Source organism: Malus domestica, chromosome 12 (assembly GCF_042453785.1).
Source record: "Malus domestica chromosome 12, GDT2T_hap1".
NCBI classification, from domain to species: domain Eukaryota; kingdom Viridiplantae; phylum Streptophyta; class Magnoliopsida; order Rosales; family Rosaceae; genus Malus; species Malus domestica.
This window is the reverse complement of record NC_091672.1, coordinates 9,318,462-9,342,680: the sequence shown is the minus strand read 5'-3', so window position 1 is coordinate 9,342,680 and position 24,219 is coordinate 9,318,462. Positions and strand designations below refer to the sequence as shown.

The 24,219-nt window shown below is 39.8% G+C and overlaps 1 protein-coding gene across 4 annotated transcripts; it reads left to right on the top strand.

Annotated features, from left to right (window-relative positions):
• Positions 1-18,382: 18,382 nt before the first annotated feature.
• On the top strand, positions 18,383-23,469 carry LOC103423269 (tRNA-splicing endonuclease subunit SEN54-like). Of its 4 annotated transcripts, none has more exons than XR_527572.4 (7): positions 18,383-18,833; positions 18,972-19,142; positions 19,219-19,350; positions 21,383-21,784; positions 22,442-22,592; positions 22,751-22,801; positions 22,904-23,469. XR_527572.4 is itself a non-coding variant. In XM_008361337.4 (7 exons), exons 2-6 carry the CDS (start codon positions 19,015-19,017, stop codon positions 22,778-22,780), a joined length of 807 nt encoding a protein of 268 aa, XP_008359559.2. In that variant the 5' UTR covers positions 18,383-18,833; positions 18,972-19,014; the 3' UTR covers positions 22,781-22,801; positions 22,904-23,469. The 4 variants fall into 4 exon arrangements, 2 of the variants coding, with proteins under 2 accessions (XP_008359559.2, XP_070665838.1); XM_008361337.4 differs by having other exon boundaries at positions 22,442-22,556; XR_011574012.1 differs by having other exon boundaries at positions 18,395-18,833; positions 18,955-19,142.
• The last annotated feature ends 750 nt before the right edge of the window (positions 23,470-24,219 follow it).

The window sequence follows — 24,219 nt, the reverse complement described above, 5'->3', positions numbered from 1 at the left end:
AATCAAACATGCATCCAGAACCCCAAACGTTCATCACAATAATATTAAAAAATTCCGACAAAAAAGATCTTTGAACTTTGAAGAGCTTCAAAGAACCAGATTCTCTTTCTCAAAGAAAAACAAAAATTATTTCACCATTTCATACTACACAGCTCAAAGCAGTAAATCACACGAATGTGGCTCTGTAAAGACTACCCCCACTACAAATATTCAAGCTTTAAAGCAAAACCCATAATATGTAAGGCATTACCTTTTCCACATTGCTTCTTCACAGAGCTACAGAGAACCCATGAACAAAAAACTAGAACTGGGTCTTCAAATTTAGCAACAAAACTACAATAATCAAGGAACCTAGAAGAAATTTAACCACAAAACCAAGCACGATAATGAAAATATAACATGATTGACCCACAATCAAATCCAAAATTTTACAACAAAATCAAGCAGGACTCTCTCTTCTTCGTTGGAAATTAGAAGCATCAGCAACAAAGGAGAGTTGCTACTCCCCTCTCCTTCTCCAAGCCTTTTTTCCTTATAATTTTCAATTTATAAATCCAAACTTCAATCCCTTTTTGTTTACTCGACCACCGATTCGAGCCCATCAACCCTCTCATCCTCCTCTTCTCCCTCATACTTTGGTTTAGATGCAAATCAGTTTTTCTCCAATTGCAGATTCAGATATTCCAGCGGAGAAGGAATAGGCGAAGGCCATTCTGTCTGAACATTAGGGCTCGACCATTCAGTTAGGGTCTGATAGGGATTGAGTGGGAATTCGAAGGATTATCTGATTTGAAGATTTAGGGTTTTTGGTGGTTGCTAGATCGTGAAGGGGAGGTGCGTTGACAGAGAGACGTTTCTGATTTATTGGATGTCGTCGTCATCGCGGTCGAAAATGGTTGAGGACGGTAGGAAGACGACGATGTTGAGTAGCTTCGAAAGGCGAGGACGAGAATGCGAGAGAGAGACGGTCTTAGCAGTCCTATGAATTTCGGGGGGTCTCGCTAAGACCGTTTAGTGAGGCCTCCAATCTGGGTGAGTGAAACTTAATCCCACTTAAGTTAGTCCACACAAATAACAAACAAAGGAAGCGTACGAAAGCTACACGAGCGTGCCACGAAAGGAGGTTTTTCGGTGCGATTGAGCGGCCGACCATGGAGGAGCCTAAACATCTCTGATTAGGAGACTGGCTAGGTTGTCTCGGTGCTTCAGTCCTGCAGGGGTGTAGGAAAGGGCATAGGTGTAATTCGGAGGGTGGCTAGGTTTGGAAATCGGGTTGCTGTAAAAGTACAGGGGTGCGCAGTGGTGGTCTTCCGGCAGGGCGCGGCGGCGCGGAGATCTGAGTGGTGAGGAGGGGAGGAAGGGTGGGTGTAGGGTAGATCTGGAAGGGAAGGCTCGGGGAAGGGCTGCGAGGTGTTTCCATGGCTGAGAGAGACGAAAAACGAGATCTCGAGGAGTTGGGGGCAAGATTTGGTTCAAGACTAAAACTGTCTGATAAGGAACGGGAGAAAAATCGACAGAAAGGCTGTCGAAGGAGCTCTGTTAGGGTTCCAGTTCACCCTAATTGCGGAAGTTCTCACATCCAAAGAGGTGTGTAGTGAGGCCTTCATTGACTGCTTCTCGTCACTATGGAGGGGGCAGGAAGGAGTATCAATCCGCGACATTGGAGAGCGCAGATTCTTAGCACGTTTTGCTGGGATGAGAGATCTACAAAGGGTGCTAGAGGTGGACCAGCCATGGACTTTCAAAAGCGATATGGTACTGGTAGCTGACCGAACGGGGAAAGGACAGAATAGATGGGCACCACTATCTAGCGGGGAGTTATGGGTCCAGATCCATAATGTACCACCGCTAAGCATGACGGCGGTGGTAGCGGAAACCATTGGAGGACTAATGGGCATTGTTAGAAAGGTAGATGCATCAGGTAGCCGAGATTGTATCGGAAGATTCCTGCGGGTCAAAATTTGCTTCAATATGCGGGAACCTCTCATGCGAGGGACCTTTGTGAAGTTTCCGGATGAAGGAACTGTATGGGTGGATTTCAAATATGAATTCCTACCAAGATACTGTCTCATTTGTGGTATACTGGGACATGCTACCCGGGTTTGCAAGGAACTGCAGTTGGACCGAAGAACAGATGGGGATGGTAAGGGGGATATCGATGATACCCCTGCATACCGTGGGTTGGAAGCAGAAACTGATATCCGAGGGAAACCTTTGGGATCTAACTCACGCAGTAAAGCTTCCGTTGGGTCTAACGGCGGGAGAAAAAGCGAAGGAAGATGGAGGAGAGAGCGGATCGACGACGGAGATGAGAACCGAAGAAGCTCTCGCTCATCTTTGGATTCAGGCATAGGAGATCTGGCACAAACTAGAGACCGGAGCCTCCTCAGCGGCGAGGAAAGTGTAGCTCGGGGGGAAGAAGAGGTGGTTGATACGGCATCCTCGCCAAGTAAACCGCGAGCCTCTTCAACTCTAAAAGGGAGTAGGGGTAAAACGCTAGCTGGGGAAATTCGATGCCAAAAAATGAGGGCCGAGGAAGCAAGACGGGCACGAGAGGCCGCTTTCGATGCAGGACTAATAGAACCGGGGGGAGTGATGGCGGAGGAGGCAAGGCACATTATTCTGAAAGAACTTCCTGAACTAGAGGACAGACAATATGAGGCTAACAAACCAAACAGAACGGGCATAGGCATTGACTTAAATGTGGAACTGCAAAATGCAGATACTACCGATGGACATGCGGTGAACGGAAGGGGAAGGCAGAACCAACAGGTAGGGCTGGGTTCGGTTCTTTTCGGTTCGGTTTTTTGCCAAAACCGAAACCAAACCGAAATTTCGGTTCGGTTCGGTTCGGCCCATATTTTTTTCGGTTTTTTTCGGTTCGGGTTCGGTTTTTTTTCGGTTTTTTTTTTTTTCCTCCAAAAAATGCAAAACAACCACAACATAAGATAGAAATAGAAAATATGACATGTTTCCATCTCTCCAGGACGGTTTTTCAATATTCATGAGGGAAGTTACTACTTACTAATTAATCTAAAAACATAAAGTCTCATAAAACTAAAAGTCTTCAAAAAATGAAAATAAACATTTAAAGTCCAACTAGAAATAGAATCAATCATCAATCAAGTTTAAGTCTTCAAAAAGTCCAAATTAAACATCAAAGTTTAAGTCTTCAAAAAGTCCAAATTTAAACATCACACAAGTCAAATAAACCTTCAAGGTTTCATCACTTCATGTCTTGCACAAATAAAATCTTCCAAGTCTTCAAGCTCAAGCTCATCGCATAGGCGGCCTAGGAGGCAACATAACAAATTGCATAAGCTCAGAAGTTCACAACCATGTAAAACAGGTAAGATTAATACAACAAGCATAACGCTATAAAGGACAATACTGAAGGCTAAGAAGAGATGAATGTAATGATTTAAAATGAACTCTCACTCAACCTAAGGCTATATACAATCTCCTTATTAATTTTGTTTAAGTGTCAGCGAGGTAAGACAACCATACCTCTTCAAACCGCTCAGCTTCATTAGCTGATTCAGTTTCAGCAACCACGGCAGGTGGTGGAGGTCCTATAAAATATTCAGAATCTTCTTCCAACTCAGCTTCTCTGTACATATGTAATAAAAACCACAACATTTCAAGCAGTCACAATGAGAAAATACTATAATCCACCACCACGTCAACAGGTAACCCAAATTATAACTGTAATTCAAAATAAACAAGACTAGAGTAATTGCAAAGTTGTTTCAAAATAATTTGCTAGCTGAATAATCTGTCAAATAAAATACCTTAGCTCAGCCTGTGCCTTCGTCAATTTGGCTGCTGCTGCAAGTAACTCAGCTGATGGCATTGCAGGGCCAATTGTCCTAAAATGTAATGCAAGCAATCAACCAAAAAATAACAAATCAAGGTTCTTTTCTTAAGCAATACATAAGTGTCATTCAATATTCGATCAACATATATCAAGCCCATCAGTACCTGATGCAATATGTAAAACTAAAGGTAGAAGTATGGTTACATTAAAAACTTTTACCAGTATATTACTTTCAAGAAGAACCCAAATTATGGGGCTGTTTCTCACGAAAAATTACAACTATGCATGTCAATCTCTAACAAAAGCTATTGAAGAAAAACAGATCTCAACCTCATGGCTTGTCTTTAAAACAGTAATGTACCCAAAATTTGAGGAGCTTTTCTTTCTCAAACTCGTACTCTATCTTATGGTTGTCCAACTGCACAATTGAATGAGAAATTACAGTCAGTTACATAAGAAAACTCAGAGAAGAAAAAATTTGCATGTAACGGAAAGTGAAGAAAAACAGATCTCAACCTCATGGCTTGTCTTTAATTCCACATAAAATCTCATTCCATCATCAGTTGAATCACAGCAATCCATTTCAGCACCCATCAGAATACGATGAGCCCCTAATTTTGTTTTGATCACATAACAGTATTCAACATTGGCATCAACATTATGTATCGATGAGCCCCTAATTTTTCTTTCTGTTTATCTATTTTCTCAGCAACAAAAGAGAACCTAGAAAATTCACGAGAGAAATTACGGAGAGGAGTCAATACCTGGAGGACTTTGGGGCCGAGGAGGTGAGAGGACTTTCGGAGGGTATGCAGGTCGGGCAAGGACCTGGAGGAGATGGATTTGAGGTCCATGTTGGTGAGCTCCACTTGGATCAGGATCATCGCCTTCACTTGTTCGAGGTCGCCGAAGCACACGACGAGGGCGAGGTGTGAGAGATTGAGAGTGAGAAGGGTCGCACCATCGCGGGTCGCCTGGGATTCAAGACCAAGAGAGACAGAGAGTTTGAGAAAGACAGAGAGGAGGCTCGGCTGCGCGAGAATGTTACTGGGTTAGTTAGGGTTACACTGGAGGCAGGGAAGGGAACGAGAGAGAGAAGAGGGGAATGAATAAAAGGTGTGGCTGCTAGGGCTAACTTAAAGGGGATTTCTCAAAAAAATTAAAAAACGTTTCTGAAATGTTGGAGGCATGAGGGTTCGAACCCTTGCGCTGCAACTTCAAAATTTTCCCTGAAACCAACTTGGCAACAGGTTTTGTTTTGTTATGATTGTATGAATAAACTATTTATAATATTGAAAACAATAATTAAATATATATAATTCGGTTCGGTTCGGTTTGGTTCGGTTTTCGAACCTCAAAAACCGAAACCGAACTGACCAGATTCGGTTCGGTTCGGTTTGACAGTTTCAGTTCGGTTTTTTTTCGGTTCGGTTTTTTTCGGCCTCGGTCCGGTTTGGTTTTCGGTTTTTTTCGGTTTTCGGTTTTTTGAACCCACCCCTACCAACAGGGCACCGAGAAGGATGAGATTGTGGATAAGGGGACTATAGAGGACGATCCCTTTGAGCTAAACCCAATTATAGAAGCTGTAATGAGGGAAACAAAAGGGAAAAAAAAGGCAGTATTCAGAGGTGGAGCAGGAGGATACAGGGGAGCTTTGGGCACAAAAAGGGAGAAAACAAAGATTGATTGTGTTTTCGGAGGCGGAGGAGACCAGCCGTGAGGGGTCTTCCAGGAATCCATGAAGCTAATCTGCTGGAACTGTCAGGGTATCGGGGGTGACTTGACAGTTGACAATTTAATGGAGCAAAACAAACTCCACACCCCTGACATAGTGATACTCCTAGAAACAAAAAATCGGAGTAATCGCTATGTTTTCCTGAAGAAGCGACTTGGGATGGATTTCATGCACGTGGTCGAACCAAGAGGCATTGCGGGAGGTATGTGTATTTTCTGGAGAAACTACGACCTGGTGATGCTTGTCAAATATTCGGATTTTTTCATTGAGGTAGGTATCAGTGATAAGCTCAAGGATGAGGAGTGGAGATTGTTTGCGATTTATGCAAGTACGGACGATAAGAAAAGAAGGGACCAGTGGCGCATTTTATCTCAACGGTTGGGGGTAGCGGAGGTGAATTGCGTTGTCATTGGAGACTTCAATGATATTCTGGATGACTCTGAGAAGGAAGGGGGGAATTACCGATCTGTGGCAAGCAGGAAGGACTTTCGTGACTTCGTTTCTGGCAATGAGCTGCTTGATTTGGGCTTTACGGGATACCCATTTACCTGGCGAAATCGAAGAGATGAGGGACCCATCCAACAAAGGCTTGATAGGGGATTAGCTTCGGAAGGATGGGTCTCGGCCTATCCGGAGGCTAAAATTCTGCATGAAGTTTTGGAAGGCTCTGACCATGCTATGCTAATTTTGGACACTGATTCCACTCCCTTTAAAAGGAGGAAACGGTTTATCTACGACTCCCGATGGAATAGGGAAAAGGATTGCCACGGTATTGTGGAAAAAAACTGGAAGTATAATTTTGTGGGATCCAAAGCATTTAGAGTGGTGGAGAAATTGAAATGGGTTCGCAAAGGGCTACAAAAATGGAGTAAAGCAAGTGGAAGAAACTCAAAACTGCGGATTGAAATTCTGAAAAATGACCTGAGGAACACTTACAAGTCGGACAAGTTTGCTAGTGAGGTTGTTCGAAACATGGAGGGGGAACTTAAACATTTACTCAGGGAGGAAGAAAGATATTGGAAGCTCAAATCTAGGAACCAATGGATGAAAGAGGGGGATAAGAATACTAAGTTTTTTCATGCTCAGGCTATGAAGCGACGCAGATGCAATAAAATTGTGGGGTTGGAGGATGAGCAAGGAAATTGGTGCACGGGACCTAGCGAGGTGGATGAGATAGCAGTGAGGTATTTCAGGAACCTCTTCCGCACCTGTCAACCACGAGGTACTCAGGGAATTACGGAATGTGTGGAACCTCGGATCTCATCGGAAAATGCTCAAAGGCTTATGCAAACGATAACGGAGGAAGAAGTGCGGCTCTTTATGTTCCAAATCCCGGCGGACAAAGCTCCGGGGCCGGATGGTTTCACAGGTAGTTTTTATCATGAATTCTGGGATGTGGTTGGCAGTGATATTGTGGCTATGGTCCAGGCCTTTTGGATCTCCGGAAAAATGTTAAGGAAATTAAACCATACTCATCTGGTTCTCATTCCTAAAGTAACCAGCCCGAGGAATATGTCTCAGCTACGGCCCATCTCCTTATGTAATGTGGTGTATAAGGTGATTGCCAAAATTCTTACGAACCGCATGAAAAATGTCCTTCCCCATCTGATCAGTGCTAACCAATCGGCCTTTATGGCGGGCCGACAAATCCAGGATAATATTTTGGTTGTGCATGAGATTCTCCACTCAATGAACCACCAACAAAACGGGGAGGAGAAATGTGTTGCCATGAAGCTTGACATGGCAAAGGCTTACGATCAGGTTGAATGGAGTTTTCTACTGGAAATGATAAGGGCTCTGGGTTTCCCTCATGAGTTTTGTAAGAGAATTGAGGAGTGTATAACTACGGTGTCTTATAGTGTGCTACTGAATGGTTCTGCAACTGGATTTATTCAACCAAAACGCGGCCTTCGACAAGGAGACCCCATGTCCCCCTTTCCATTCCTAATTTGTGCCGAGGGGTTATCGGCGATGCTTCGAAAAAGGGAGAAGCAAGGCTCCCTACACGGGATAAGAGTCACGCCTGATGGGATGCAAATTTCCCACTTATTCTTCGCAGATGATGCGGTCATCTTCTGTAAGGCAACTGAGGTGGAGGTCAGAGAAATATTGGAAGTGTTGAAATGCTACGCAGCTGCCTCTGGACAAATCATTAATAGAGAGAAATGCTCCCTGTACTTTGGCAACCAGTGTCCACGGCATCAACGGAGGTTGATTGAGGCCTGCACTAATTTTGTTGGAAAGGAGACTTTCGGCAGGTACCTGGGCCTTAGTGCAGACTTTGGCGCATCTAAGAAGGCTGTTTTCGAAGGAGTTCGTGAGGCACTAGATGGAAGAATAAATGGATGGGCGGAACAATTCTTATCTCCTGCTGGGAAGGAAGTGATGATTAAAGCTGTGGCAATGGCTTTACCAAATTATGCGATGTTGTGCTTTAAACTGCCAGTGAACCTCTGTAAAGAAATGGAATCAAATATTGCGAATTTCTGGTGGCGGGGCAGTAGGGAGAAAAATGGGATGCATTGGATTAGCTGGGAAAAAATGAAGAGAAGAAAGAAAGTGGGAGGGCTGGGGTTCCGGGACATTCTATCCTTTAATCTGGCTTACCTTGCCAAGATTGGATGGAGGATTCTAACCAACCCTCTTAGCTTGCTTGGCAAGATTCTTAAAGAAAAATACTTTTCTGAATGCTCTTTCATGGAGGCAAAGGTGGGGAAAAGATCATCGTGGGGGTGGAAAGGAATTATGCAAGGCAAAAGGATCTTGGAAAGAGGGAGAAGATGGAGGGTTGGTGATGGGAGCAGCATTCGGGTGAAAAATGACCCCTGGCTTCCAAGACCTCATACCTTTCGAGTTATATCAAAACACCCGGATATGCCGGTGATGGTAAAGGATCTAATCAATCCTGTGACGGGCTCTTGGATGGTCGAATTAGTTAAGGGGTGCTTTGAGGAGGAGAAGAGTAATATTATCCTTGGCATCCCAACTAGCCTGGAGGGTTGCAATGACAGAATTATTTGGCACCATACTAGCAATGGCGACTACACGGTAAGGACCGGCTATGGTATTGCAATGGAAATGCAGGAAAATGGTGAACTAGGGCGGAAAGGAACCGGGGGTTGTAGTCGGAGGGACGAACCAGACAAACGGTGGATGGAGATTTGGAGACTGGAGGTTCCAAATAAAATGAAGTATTTCATTTGGCGATGCTGCAGGTCCTCCTTGGAGGTTAGGGGTAACCTTCACCGAAGAAGAATCTATTTCTATCTTGATGCAATAAACCATTGGTTATGCACCTGTTTGTGCCCCTGCCAATGTTGTTAAGGAGTACCATTTTAGTAGTCAATATGTGAGACTAATTTTGCTCTACCAAACATCGTTGGAAGAGTAGAATTTTGACATGGATGGCCTTGTTGGTCAAATCCCCTTAGTAAACCATTTACTTTGTGAACATTTTTCCATGTTCTTGGATTCAAGTTTGGTGTATGTTTTACTTACGGATAATCTTATTGATATTGTCCTCGAATATGAGTTAATTGAATCATGTTTCTTAATACATGTGACCGATTCAATGAAACACGTGATTAGGTAGGAATGTGGGAAAGTTAGTTGTCTGGATGAATGTGTACTACGCACCCTAACTTTACACCTAAATCACATCTCTAACAACAACTTCAGGTCTATCCAACTTGATTAAGAGCATTGGCACGCTCCTCGTTGTATGAATGGTATTGAATCACCATTTAAGGGACCTTAAATTCTCCCTGACGTTGAGTTTTTAAGGATATTCGAGATGACAATGATTATAAATGAAACCACTGAAGAAAATAGAGTGAAATATCTTTGCACCACCTCCAAAAATGAGCCTGAACTTTTGATTTGGGGACAATGGATTGTCTCCCAACTGGAAACACGCCACATGTGGCTGGCCTGGAGCTTCGTGATTTAGCAGTTTACTTGTTTTGGCACGACCTTTTGGGACACTTAGGTCGCACAATGATGCTACGACGCATCTCCTTACCCGAAGGAAGGATCTTGTGCCTAAAAGCACACTTTGCCAAAACCCACTCATTTTGGGAAATTTGATTTCTAAATCATCCCTACCAAAGATACGAAATCACCTTTTTTTTTTCACAGTGGATTCAAGGGAATATATGTGGACTAATCTAACCAAAATGCGGACCATATAAATACTTATGGTTTTAGTTGATGAATTGATGCGAAAATTACTTGACACACAAATTAAACCCTCTTTTTGACAATTGTAGTATAGATGTAAGTAGGGTATCGTTCTAGGCCGGGGATTAGGAGGGATTGCTAATCTATTCTAAATTAATTTAAAAATATTAAACAAGACTCAAGGACACAAAACTAGGCTAAAAACTCTAATAACTCGAAACACACTTAGAATGACTCAAAATAATGAAAACAATCAAATTAGACACTAAGAACTGAAATGGACGGAAATTGAATTAAAAGACTAACAACAATGAAAACTAACTAAAAAATAATATTTAATAATGGGGGGGTTTGGTTTTGACGAGAAGTAAATTAAACTTAAATAAATTACAGAATTGACAAAAGCATGAAATTAAGGTGAAAGGATAGGTGACAGACTAGCTAGAGGGTTCTTCTCCACACATGACACATATGCAACCTAAATTGATTTTCAGTTGTTCTTTCAATAAATTGTGAATGACAATGTTCCAAGTTAATTAGGTCCGCTTAAATTAACTCTTAGATTTCCCTAGATTCATTGGATTGAATGGAATACGCATTACAACCAAATTATTCCTCATCAAAGTCCCTAACTATGGAATACGCATGATAGAGACATTCAACAAAGATCATTAAGTTCAACGGAAATCATAAACATTGACTAGGCATTCATAACTATGGAATACGCATGTTAATCCAGCCTAGAATTCACTTAACACGATTGTGGATAACAACCTTCACTACTTGTGAATATAAGTTCATAACGATTAGGTGAAATTCACTTATATTCTAGCATCAAATTCATGCATGTAAATTAAGTATGCATTCTTAATCGACATACAAAAATAAGTTATCAATCAAACAGTTAAGCAAATTAAATCACAACTCAGAAATCACAACTGAAGGTAATCAATTCATATTACAAATATATTCATGGCTTTGAATTAACCTCTAGCCAAAATAAATTTAGTTACACATTATTGAAACAGAAATAAAATATAAGTTTGGAAAGATTTAACCGAGAGAGAAGGCAGCTTGCTGCCTTCTATTTTTCTGTGCCTTTTCTTCGTTCTTTCTCGCTGACCTCCAGCTGCTCGCCACCTGACTTCTGTCAGTCTCTCCTCTCTGCCTTCGTGCTCTCTATCGCCTGGCAAGTCTCTGACCTGCTCTCTCCTTTCCGTCTATCCTCCTCCAACTACTCAGACAGCTTTTTTTTTATTCCTTCCAATCCGTGTCCTCCCGTAGCTGTCTCCGACTTCTCTCCCCGTGCTCCTTCTATCTGCCCTCTGACCTTGCCTTGTTTTTCTATTTTATTATTTTCTTTTCAAACCACCCTCCACTCTCTCCACTCACTTCCTTTCTTTTTGCCTTACTTCCATCCCATTATTTTCTGTCTGTCGTGTCTCTCTTCTTCTACAAAACATGAATCATGATGATGTTTCAAACATCATCATGACTTATCATTATTATTTTTCTTTATTTTATTTTATTTAAAAGCTGATCTACACAGACAGTTTTGACGAAATTATTACATAAAATTTCATTTGTTCTATTTTTATTTTCTTTGCATAACAAATCCTATAAACACAAAAATAACGTAAATAGCTCAAAAATATAAGGAACTAACTAAGAAAAGACGAGTGAATTCGAAGTAAAAAAATATATAAATATGATCCGATCATGAATCGACAAACTGGTCACATGTTTGTCCACACACATTGCTGCTAAACCTCATGACCGATTAAGGGTTCACCACCCTACTTATCCCTTAAGGTCCGGGAGACTGGATAATGCCGGAGAGTTTATATCGACGATTTTCGATAACATATTGCATGTATTTTGGGTTTATAATTGAACATCAAATTCCCATGATTCACCCCAAATAGCCTCGCCTAACGATCATAAAGTGGAATTTAAATGATCGCCCGAATTTTGGTAAACGTACCAAGTTTTCAGTTTCTGCCTAGGGCTATGCAATCTTGTACGCAGTTATATTGGTTTGCCTTGAGGCCCATTGCCACCCAACCTATATGACGTTATAGTTGGTTACTAGGTATGAACTTGACGATTTTCGTATTTACGCATTTGGGTGTGCATTCCATGTGTGAAATCTCGTTCTTGGATTTCATTGTTATAATCTACGTATTTGTATTATTGAGATTTTATATTATTTTTCGAGAATTTATATTAATTTATTTGAATTTAGATTTCAATTAAACTAGTTACGAAGTTGAAGTTTGGAAATTAATTATTTAAAATCTGTAGACCTTTGGAGGTCTCAATTTATATTGTCGAATAGATCTCGAAACCACGAACGCATAGGTGAAAGCCGTTTGCGAGTCTGGATTATAACGGTATAGTTACAAACATTTGAAGTTGTTCTACTAAACTATAGTTTTTAAATGAGATAAACCCCCACCATGTGGGAGTTTAAGGTAGCCAATTAGAAGTAAGGAAGGGAGCCAATCAGAAAAGGAGGGGGAAAAGAAGGACCAATAAGAAAAAGGGAGGAAAAAAAAAGGGTTATCTCCCTTCCAACCCGTGCACACACCACCAACCTGGTTTCAACCCGACTTGATTCCGGCTTCCTCCTGCCATTTTTTCGTTGAAACGCCACATCCACCCCCTAAAACCTCTTCCACGATTTCCCATCTATCATCTCCGCCCAAGATTGTGGGTTTTTAGGTCCAAATTCACGAGGAACATTACCGGAGTTCAATGGAGGGTTTGATGGCGATCCACCATTTTTGAATGTAATCCCGTTGATCTACACCACCATTAGACTCCCCTTGAGCCATGGAACAAAGCCCAATCAGTTTTAGGGGCGACGGAACACCGGAGTGGACGAATTGAAGCTCACCCATTCTAGGGTTTCCAACGGGTGCGAGCTGATTTGGGGCCTTTCCCAGAAAAATTGGACTTGGCCACAGGTATAAAACTTACTCTACTCATTGAGATCTTCATTTCTGTAAATTTTGGTAATTTTAAAAAATGGTTGAATTTTTCCGGCAAGTCGGGGCGGCCAACCGCCACTTGCGGCAGCGGCCTGGCCAGTGGGCCGACGATGTCCTTTTAAGTTCAAGTAGATGCCTTGATTTCATAATTGATATCCGTATGACGTAATTTGATTGTTTGGACTTAGTTTCATTACGATACCTTACTTGGTCAAAATATGAATCAACGATCCGATCGTTGGATCGTCACTAAACCTTAATGCGTGTTAGACCATAATATTTGTGGATCATAGAAACTTACGGATCAGGAATCCGACGTACGGATCTTCCCTAATTGGATTTCTAAGTTTGTAAAATAAATTGTTGACAGCCACTTAATTCTAGTAATTGGCGAAGATCCGACCGTCGGATCGCGATGGAATTTTAGTATGTTGTTCTAGAAGCATAATGTGGACTTTGGGAAGTTATGGATCAGAAATCCGATATGCGGATCTTCAGGATCAAATTACGTAGAGTTGTGGACCCTATCGTTGACTGAGAGTTGACTTGTGGTCAACATGTCTCGAAACGTTCTAAATAATAAAATTAGTACTACGAGACTAATTGAAGTCTAGTGGGCTTATATTGGTTAGATAGTGACTTGAATATATGAGATATGATTATTATCTTAATTTCTTATATTGGTATCATTTGTGAATATGATTTGGTCTTATAAATATGATTTCTATTGAAATGTGATTTTTATATATTTAGCCATAGACCTATGCTTATTAAATAGGATTTGGCTTGTGTACTGATGATGTTTGTGATATATATGTGTTTAATTATCTCTTTAATAATGTGATTGATAATTATGATGAATGTTATGACAATTATGGGATCTAAATATTGTTTGATAATTATTTAGATATGATTGCCAACTGAATACCTATTTGAACTTGGCATTACTACCTAGCATGAGATGGAGATGAAAGTCAGGAGATGAGTTAGGTACTTTATTAGGTTTTTAGTAGAAATAGTAATTAAGGGAATTCCTTGTGTTGTGCTCCATATGACTAGATGCTGGTTGATACGGGGAGTCGATAGCATGTATGCGTATAATTATGTATAATGTGTGATGATGAGATTGCACCATGTAGTAGTGGTACATGGATGGTCTTGCTTGGTATATCCGCGATGGGGGACCATACACATGCTAGGAGTGATCATGCTTGGTATATCCGCGATGGGTGATCACTACCTAGAGCTATATGATACAGTCCTGATTGGTATATCCGCGATGGGGGACTGTTATGGGTGATCATGCTTGGTATATCCGCGATGGGTGATCACTGCCTGCACGATGAGATTATGCTTATGGTTCCGCTTGGTATATCCGCGATGGGGGACCATACACATTCTAGAGGTGATGATGATTAGTTGTACTTGGTACATTTGATAGGCGATCATATTTAGTTTGGTTCCGTTGAGTGGTCTGTAACCCGAGGTTGTTGAATTTTGTGGAGTAGTCTAAAAACCCATTATTTGGAGAAGGCTTGGCTTAACTGTGTCACTCTAGCCTTAGTTTTATACATATTTGTGTCAATGGTTTCGAGAATCTTGTCAATTGAGTTAGAAAAGATGTTGGACGTCTGAGTGACTCTTTCAAGATTTTCTACGATTCGATTATGATTTCATAAGGTATGAATTTAGAAGATATGAGAATAATTGTTATTACTTTGATCAAATTAATTAATTAATGCGGCTAGAGAATGGTTTTGTGTTTCGTCGGTTCTTAAATATGATGTATGTTGTGAATTACGATATCATGATGAGACATAATGATTTATATGTTGGATAGGAGAGAAATCATGTTTTCATGGGAGTTGGTTATGTAGCATGAGTCCAGGAATTACATGTTGTCAGTTTATAATAAATGATTGAGGAATGGTATGCTTTTTTGCTTGAATTTAGTGGAATAAACGTCTGATTTTGTGATAAGTGAACTACGAATGACTTGATCCCTATTGAGGTTATGTAGGCAGTCTAACGAGGAGGTTAGATGCAGCCATAAAGTAAACGAAAAATTACTTTGCAATTTGATTTTCGAGTTGTGATTTGCCATATCCCGGAGATGGGGTATGTGAGATATACAAGTATTTGGTAACGTCACGTGTCGATCCTGGACGTATGTCGGGATCGGGGCATGACACCATGCACTAAGTTGCGCCGCCGCAACGTACCACCATGGGTCCTAAAAAAAAAAGGATATGCATCTTTTGTCGATCATGATTCTCCTTCACCTTAGCTCTCTTAGAGCCCTTGCACGTGATCTCTTTATTGTTCATTTGCGGGTTGTCACTTTAATGAGACAGTCTTCCCGCCATTAAGGGGAGATAAGAACGTCAACGTTCTTGGAGAATGGCGCGAATTTGCGTGGACGTTGCCCACTATGTCTCATCTTGATCCCAATACTGCATAAGTATGATAAGCAAGTGCAAAAAATTCTAGATTTCAGAATGTTGCTCCAGAAGCATTCCTCTGATCTAACTAAAGTGACGAGATTATATACCAGCTGCAAACATGCCTGTAAGGATATACGTACTTAATGGACGTAGAGTCAACATCCCTGGAGGGTGTGTCGTCCCTGTTGGACGGTTTAAACACCCTTGTTGGACGGTCTGGTACACCGGCAGATAGCCAATCAATCTGTCTTAACCTGAAGCACGACATATCATTGGGTTCGTAAGATTCACTTCCCTAGATACGACACAACAATGAATCTAAACTCGATCGCTGTCTCAAATCATTATTAATCCGGATTTCTCCCGAGACTTAAAGTTCTTGGTCCAGTATACTAGTTTGGATGAGCTAAATGGAATTGAAATGAGATTATCATCGATGATGTTATCATTTATATGGTAGCTACCGACATAAATGAAAAGCGACGATATCAAACCGTGTTCCGTTGATTAAGTGACAATGTAGAACTGATTGGACAATTGAAATTACAATCCAGGTCAAATTCTTTACCAAAGTGTGTATTGCACCTGTTGTCCCTACATTTCCCAAGATAACCCTGTTGTGTTACCAGTGGGAAAGGAAGCGTTATGGGATGAATGAAATAATGCAATATGATGCACGCCTTACGACGCAAGGTTTCTCTCAAAACGTCCTGTGATTGATAACAACATGATGAAATGTGGTTAGTGTTTTCTCCATGGGGATATAGATACAGAACACCCTATTAACTTGTTTGAGGCGTTCACTTACAATCCGACGGATGTGGTATACCCGTCTAAGTGATGATCAGTCAGGGATATGAATTATGCCTTTGGGTGTTAAACTATGAAGTCTTATTCCAAATTGCTAGAGTTACAGTTTATGTCGTTGGCACGAATCTCACTAAGACTCTAGAAGAGCTTGAGAAAACTGCCTTGCACCTGAAGATGGAATTTGAGATGAAGGATCTTGGGAAAACTCATTTATGCCTTGACTTGAAGTTGAAGCATTGTTCTGATGGTATTTTGGTCTACTAGTCGAACTACACCCCAAATGTGTTACCTTTAAGTATACCTATGATCATCCATACGTTATATGCAAATGAGACCCTTGAAGAGATTATGGAATTCGAAATTCCATATCTAAAGTTCAACTTTGCGCTTTATTGTACATAACTCATTGTATTTAGACATGACATCTCTTTCGTTGTTGATCTTGGTAAAGATGCAGCACCGCGCTTACACGTAACCACTGAATTGGTATTAAAGACGTACCCTGAAGGTACTACATGGGCAAATCCCAACGCCTCGAGCGGATCCAACCCCCCTGATCCTCGAAATGATGTTTGCCTTGTTTGTTATGCTGACGCAGGTTACTTATCAAACTCGCACAAGGCAAAATCCCCAAATGGTTATGTCTTTACCGTTAGGGATATCGCAATATCTTGGAGGTCCACGATATGACCTTAGTTGCGAAATCTTCGAATCATTCCAAGACTCACCTCACTTCACTACGCCATAAGTGAGACATGGTTAGGAGTTCTTGTTGAGCATATTCGAAGTACTTGTTGTGTTTTTCATCCATCGTTGAGTCCTGACGACGATCCATGAAGACTATGTTGCATGTATCAACCATACCAAGCCATGATACTTCAACGAAGTCAATGTCGAGACATATTGCGTCCACATCTACATCAGCAAAGCATCATGAGATTGAAGTCATACAAGCCAATCCCAAACAACCTTGCCGACCTCTACACGACATCATTGCCGAAGTCAACCTTCTAGAAGCTTGTCCGAGGAATTGGTATGCCTAACTATCATATGCAATGCTTGTAGTTCTCATTTGGAAGTTATGTCAAACTCAGGGGGAGTATCCAGAAGTATACTCACTTGATCTTAATGTACTCTTTTTCCCTACGATTAGGAGCACTTTTCCTACTGAGTTTTTGCTACCTAACTAGGTTTTAACGAGGCACCCATCCTGGGCTGATCATACCCTTGTGAGCTATTCTACTTGCATCCAAAACACGTATAGTTTTGACTTAATGCAACTTTTCACTTTTCTCCTTAGACTATGAGTTTTTCTCCCACCTTGGGTTTTACCATAGCGAGGTTTTGTGAGTTTTACTTTTTATGCATTCTTCCATTGATCTGAGACTCGCATTCGCTCATTGTGCCGACGACTTCATCAACTATATTGCTTCATCACTGAAGACCTGATGTGCTATTTACTTGAGTATTTACACACTCAAGGGGGAGTGTTGCAGTCCTATTAGATTAGGAATGTGGTTTTGTAAATCCTAGTATATCTTGGAATGCCTCTTATATTCCTATTAGGAGTTGATTACCTATTAAATGTTGTAATCCTAAAGGGAAATGTTTTTACCTATCCTACTACTATAAATAAAGGCATAATGAGGTGGAATAGAACACATTCACAATTACACATCTATCTTTCTCTCTACTATTGCCTCACCTTCACTCTCTCTCTGGCCTCCATAATTATTCAGTAAATTATGCCTACAACAATCTAACTTTTTATTTTTTATTTTTACAATTATCTCTAACGGTAGAGAGTGTAATCAAAATGCTAGATTATAGGAAATTTATTACAATATAATGTGCATATAGCACCAAAATTATGACAAAAAAAAGTTTAATCAAATCACTAGAAGACATGGATGTTTGATCTATAAAATTCAAAACTGAGGCGCCTATATCAAAATATCTCTAAAAAGTATTACATATAAAATATGTGGCACCTTAATTGGTGGAGGAAGAATGTTTAATCAAATTCATAAAAAGAGCAAACGTTTAATAAAAAAATTAAAAAATATAGCTCCTATATCAAAACTTGGACGTTTTAGAAGACGATATTAGCCAAAAGAGGGATGAGGCTCTTCGAATTCTCTTGGTGAGGATCTTAGATCTCACATTTTATTAATTCATTACACATCGTGCGGTCAAGTTACGGGAATTGGATCCTTTCCTGAGCACAAGCTCAGGATCCTCTGACCAGCCCATGTGAGCCATTGGATTTTGATTAAACGGCTACAATCATTATAATTTTTAAAGAGATCTTCTATTTGTAATCGTTGGATCAAAATCCAACTGTTCACGTGAACCGGTATCCTGAGCTTGTGCTCATGAGAGGATCCAATTCCCAAGTTACGTTAGGTGCCGGATCCGGATGGGATCCAAATCCGCCAAGAAAACCTAAAATCCTTTTTCCTCTCACTCTTCCCCCGTCTCGCCCCGGCGCTGTGTTTTCCTCCACCCCACCATTTTCAGTCTCTTTACCCCGCCCTCCACCCCTCCCCTGGCGTTTATATCTACTCTTCCCACCCTTGTTTATCTCCTCCTCCGTCCCCCAAAAACTTTCTCTCTCTATCTGTATACGTATATATTTGTCTCCCTACCTTTTGATTTCAGCAGGGAAGGATGTGGTAAGAAGTTTTAATTACTTGAAAGGATCTCCAAAACATTGAAGACTCTAAGCGGGGTCTGGAGTTGGTTGCTCGGCTGGGGTGGGTGGCGCAGGTTTGTCGACTGTCAACCCCTGCACGCCGGCAGCCGTCCAAGATTCACCGGCCGACGGCATCAATAGCAACATTGGCAACTGTCAGGTACCATAGACAATTAATTCTTTTAATCTCCTCATGTTAGATTGATAACACTAAATGGGAAGGCATTTGTTGTTTTTCAGTTGATCAATATGTATAATGATGCTAATTCTTAAAGTGCTAGAACTGTTATTTTCTCAGAATTATACTTCAAAAACAAACTTCTGGGTTGGAATTTGGTATAATGGAGGTCACGGACCGAGAGAATTATTTAGGAGAGGGTGTTATTGAGGCCTATTCACAAAAATCCAATGACATTGATGAACAAGAAGATCACTATGCTTCTGCGTCTTCTTCCAAGTCACAATTCAGGTAATTAATTAACTTTATGAAAAAGTTAGAGAATAGCTTGTTTATGTACAGTTCTGATGTTGAGTTTTATTTTCAGGAAAGCGACATTGAAGGCTCGCTGGAGTGATGAGACGGGCATGGCTGAGGTTGTAGATAAAAAGGGTACAATTTGGAGGACCACGGGAATTGTTCGTAGTAGCAAGCTCTATTTCTCCATTGAGGAAGTTTTGTAAGTGAAAAAACTATATTTTAATTTTGATTGTTGTCGTAATGTATGCGGGGTTTCATGCAAATCACTGAAAGATTTTGTTTAGGTAAAACCATAAAATATAATAGATTGGACTTGAAGTAACCCAACTATAACAATCTTGATTTCCTTCCATTTCATTGTCTTACTTTCTGCTTCGAGAAGCCTTAGATTTTGGACATGCTGTTTGTAGCTGAATATATGCCTTTCAATGCCTTGATAGCCTAATAGTTACCTTATGAAATTGTTCCTTTCAATAATTTTATGCAAGATTTAAAAAGGTATTGGTATTTGAATGAAAAGGAACAAGTCTAGGCTGCGTATTTTAATACCAGCTTCAATTGACCAGCAGATTTATCAAAACATGGGACATTTAAATAAATGTAGTGAAACTAATGTTGAGCTGCACATCTATCAGCCTGGGAAGTGATGGTTTTGTTTTGGTGAATTGAAGTTGATGTTGAGCTTGTAAGACATTTACCACATTACTGGCTTGCCAATAAAAGGTAATGATTGCTAAATATGTGAACGGAAAATTAGCTATTGAAAAGGCTTTTGGGAAAGTTTCTGATGCGGATTGGAAACAAAATTAGGGAATATGTTAGGGTTGTATGTAGTACTGGTTCCTACACCTGGCATGGCCTATGCACGTTACTTTGTTGGATCAAATTTTAGAAATTAGAACATATGCATGGGGTGTAGGGCCCTTGCGAATGTAACGAATTTTGTAATTTCACTTTTCTGTATTTTTATGTAATTTTTGAATCTTTGTTACTGAATTTTATCCTGAATATTAAATTACGGTGTCATACAATTTCCTCTCTTAGGTATTTTTTTAGCAGTCTACAGGTCTTTTAGCCAATTATGCAATACTTTTAGAAAATTATCTCCCAAATAACTGGTCATTGTTCCTTTACTGGTTAAGTCTTCTTGGTTACCATTTGAGAAATAATTATGCTCATGGTGATGTTGACATTGTAGAAATCTTGAGATAATTAACTGAAAAGATGTATGCTAGCTTGATCTCTCATTGTTTTTCTTTAATTGCCTATTACTATTGGTTTTATATGTATATAATTTGCTTCGAATTACTCATAGACCCCATATTGGGGTTTTGGGAAAGTTTTAAGGTTGGTCTTAAAGGGATGCAGTGTAACTGTTTTGATAAATTTTCATATTATGGTCTGGTAAAGGGGTGCAGTGTAACTAGTTGTGAAACAACAATCTCTTTTATCTCGTCAAATTCCAAAACTGTCTGGGAAAGCGATTTGCTTGGTATGGGACCACAATATGAAAGTTTATCAAATTTGTGACGGACGTTGAAATTTTTCCAAACCGTCGATACAACTCCTATGAGATCTACGAAACAAATTTTATACAAATAAAACAAATGATGATAAGCAATCAAAAAAAAAAAAAAGAAAAAAAAAAGAAGATTGAGATTAAATTCGAAGGACTTGCATCTTTTCTGTTAATAGCCTCAAAAGATTTATGTACTACTCAGCATCAACACATCAACACGAGTATGATTATTTCTCAAATAATGAGCAAAAATGCTTGATCACTGCGGGAGCATTGATCGTTCCTTTAGAAGATGATTTTCTATAAGTTTCACATAATTGCCTAAACACCGTATTGTGTGCCAAAAAACAAATACCTAAAGAGAGCAAACCGATTGACACCACAATTTAATATTAAGGATAAAACTTCAATGACAGGGATTCAAAAGGTACAAAATAATATAGAATGGGAAATTACAAAATTCAAACCATTAGAATAAATCTCATCCGCCTTAGGGACTCTGCCAAAAGCCTTTTCAAAAGCTAATGCCGTTTACATGTTTGGCAATCACTGCCTTGCCATCTATTGGCAAGCCAGTGATGTTGTAAATTCACCAAATTGAAAGCATCTCTTGTCAGCATGATGTAAATGTGAATTCTGGTAATGATCATGAAATTTGTGCATTGTCCCATTGAAATGGAAGTGTTAGCAAATTGTAACAGTCCTTTTAAAGGTTTTTGATTGAAATAGGGGCTTTGCTTCTCATGGATAATGGTGATATTAGCCTTTCCTTGGAAGACATGTATGTGAAGATTTCAAATGGAAAGCACGGGTGCAGTTGGGAGGAATTTCAAGCTTATAAGCAACTCAAATCTCTTGGTTACATTGTTGGGCGGCATGGTGTCCCCTGGTCTATGAAGATTGTGAAGAGTAATCATGAATCTGTTTCTTCTTATGGTTGCCGTGACCATGATGAGGCAGTGGACTTGGATTCAGAAGAGTCTAGGTCTGTCATTGGATTGTTCAATGAGATGCAAATTAATGAAGTAAGGCTGGTTTTTGATGTTTATCTCCCAAACAGCAAGTTCAGGAAGTCTTCTCCTGGTGACCCAAGTTTTGTGCTCTGCTTTACCAGGTATTCATATTTTGGTAAATCGTAAGAATTTAACGAAGTTGATTCTGTTTGTGATTAGCTGCCATTTTTCCTTTTCTTTTAGATATTGATAATCATTATCATCAGATATGCCTACTATTTGAATAGTCCAAAGAATGATTGAAGGTGCTTTTGATGAAAATGTTTTTAGAACCAATCTTTAGTAAAAATGCAAGTAAATCCTGGAAAAGCACTTAAAGTGCAGTGCTTATTGGAAGAAGCACCAGTTATTTGCTTCTTGCAGAAAGCACTTCAAGTGCTTTTAGAACCCAAAAATAATTTTTTTAAAAGCGCTTTCAGTCATTTTAAAAGCACATCCAAATGAGTACTAATATTTTGTGAGTATGAACATATAATTCCTTTATAAATACAAAAACATGTTTAGTAATTAACAGTAATTAACAGATATTGCCATCTTGAAAGTTTTAATGGATCCCTGTTTATCATATTTGAAGAGTTTAGATTCTTCACCCAATATGAATAGGTGGTGGGAATTGAACATTTGCCCGAACAAATCTGTTGGAACTCAACATTCTTAAAAAAAGTTCTTTCCTAATTCTCTGTATTATTGAATGATCCGATAAGTGTCTCGTTCTCATGTAATTATATTTAAATGTACGCTTGCCTTCTCTCTTTTAGGGGTCATCCACCATCCAAAGCAGACCTAGAAGCCCTCGAGAGACGATGCGGGAACATTCCCGTGAAGGTTTGTCATGTGGAGCAGGGGATTGTGAGTTTATTTTCCTTTGACAAGGTGGAACTTCCAATTCTTCCTTGATACCTGGATTTGGTAATGTTTTATATTACACGAGTCAACGCTACACCAACAACATATTAACATCAATCTTTGCTAAAAGCATATTTGTATTCTTCAAGTTACTTGAAGCAGATCCTGCATTGTTTTTGTACAACTTGTCTACTTTTGCTAATCTCCTCAGTTCAACATAGGTTTATTCATTTGACCCCCAAAATAACTAGGGAGGCTCTTTTGATATGTTGGTAGGTTTTCCTACTTCTCTATTTTTACTAAAGGAAATTTTGTTCAGTAAATAATTTCATATTTTGTCATAGATAAGCCATACATTCATTCATTTCCTCCAGGGTTGCAACTGTTTATGTCCGTTCGCTGTAGTTGAGATCATCAACATCAGAATCCAAACAGATTATCAATTCTTCTTCTTCCCGCTCGATGCAAAAGCAGGAATATCAAGAATAGGTGAGGTTGAGGTCGAATTTGAAGTCATGTCAGAACAAGAGAAACACGAGCGGGAATTCGGACTCGTTGAATCTTGACATAGCGATTGAAGGCAAATGCATGAACAGCTGGATTGTGTCTGGTTGATGGATTATGCGTTTGTCATGAGCGTTGGTAGTGCAATGCAGATGCAGGAGCTTATTAACATCATGGCTCCAGGTAACTACAGCGCTCATGCACATGAGCTCATGTTGAATGCCACTGTCATGCTTAAGGTAATCAATGGCGTGTCGCATTTGTTGGTGACTCTTAGCACAAACGTTTGATAGATGGCCTGAATAACGGTAAATGTTTTTCCGTCAGCATTATTCAGTTAAACCGTGTAACGGTTAATGTTTCAAAATATCATGGTAGAGGTTCCCTTCAAAAAAAAAAAAAAAAAATATCATGGTAGAGGCCACATTTCCCATTACATCCAAATAGTCAATATTCTCTATCGTTACATTTATTAACCCGACAACCAAATATCTCATTTAAAGGTTATAAATAATGACACGTGTAATAACATTAGATGCTGAATTTACCAACAGGATTCTCTCCGGATTTTTTTGTGAGGATCCTAGAGATCTGTGAATCTTATCCGTTCATTGTATATCGTGCGGTTAGTTTTTGTCAAATACTGTTTGTGTTTAATTTTAAATAAAAATATTTAAAATAATTTCTGACCGCTTGATGTATGATGAACGGACACGACGGATCCCCGAGATCTTTACAAAGAGGATCCGGTGAAGATCTGGATTCCTGAATTTATTGTTGACAATGAAAAATTAGTTTTGACTAGTCATAATCCGAGCATGGACTTACCAATTGTTGAAACCAAAGTCGCACACCATCGTGTGTGAATGATGATGCACAAATTCGTTAATCTGTAAAGGAATAAGCAATCGTAAGTAACCAAGGACTGGAGGGGGGGTGGGGGTGCCGACCAAAAGCTTTTCGACAGTCAAGTTAGTAAGCAAATATTTGAGACTCAAGCAGTAGGCAAAATATTAAGTGTGTGACAATTAAGTTACCAGAGCTAAAGGCCCTTTAGGATATGAAATCCGTATTAAACTAGGAGAATCCCAAAGGATAAAAGTAAATATTGCATCATCTTAGAAGTGTAATTACTTGCCGCGCATGCCAATCCTTATATTGTAAGGATTCTAAGAATATAGGAAAC

Coding starts and splice junctions, on each gene's coding strand:
- LOC103423269 (XM_008361337.4), top strand. CDS start 19,015: ATGGAGGTCACGGACCGAGAGAATTATTTAGGAGAGGGTGTTATTGAG. Junction 21,785..22,441: donor TTTGTGCTCTGCTTTACCAG/GTATTCATATTT, acceptor TCTCTCTTTTAG/GGGTCATCCACCATCCAAAG. Junction 22,557..22,750: donor GTTTATTTTCCTTTGACAAG/GTGGAACTTCCA, acceptor AGTTCAACATAG/GTTTATTCATTTGACCCCCA.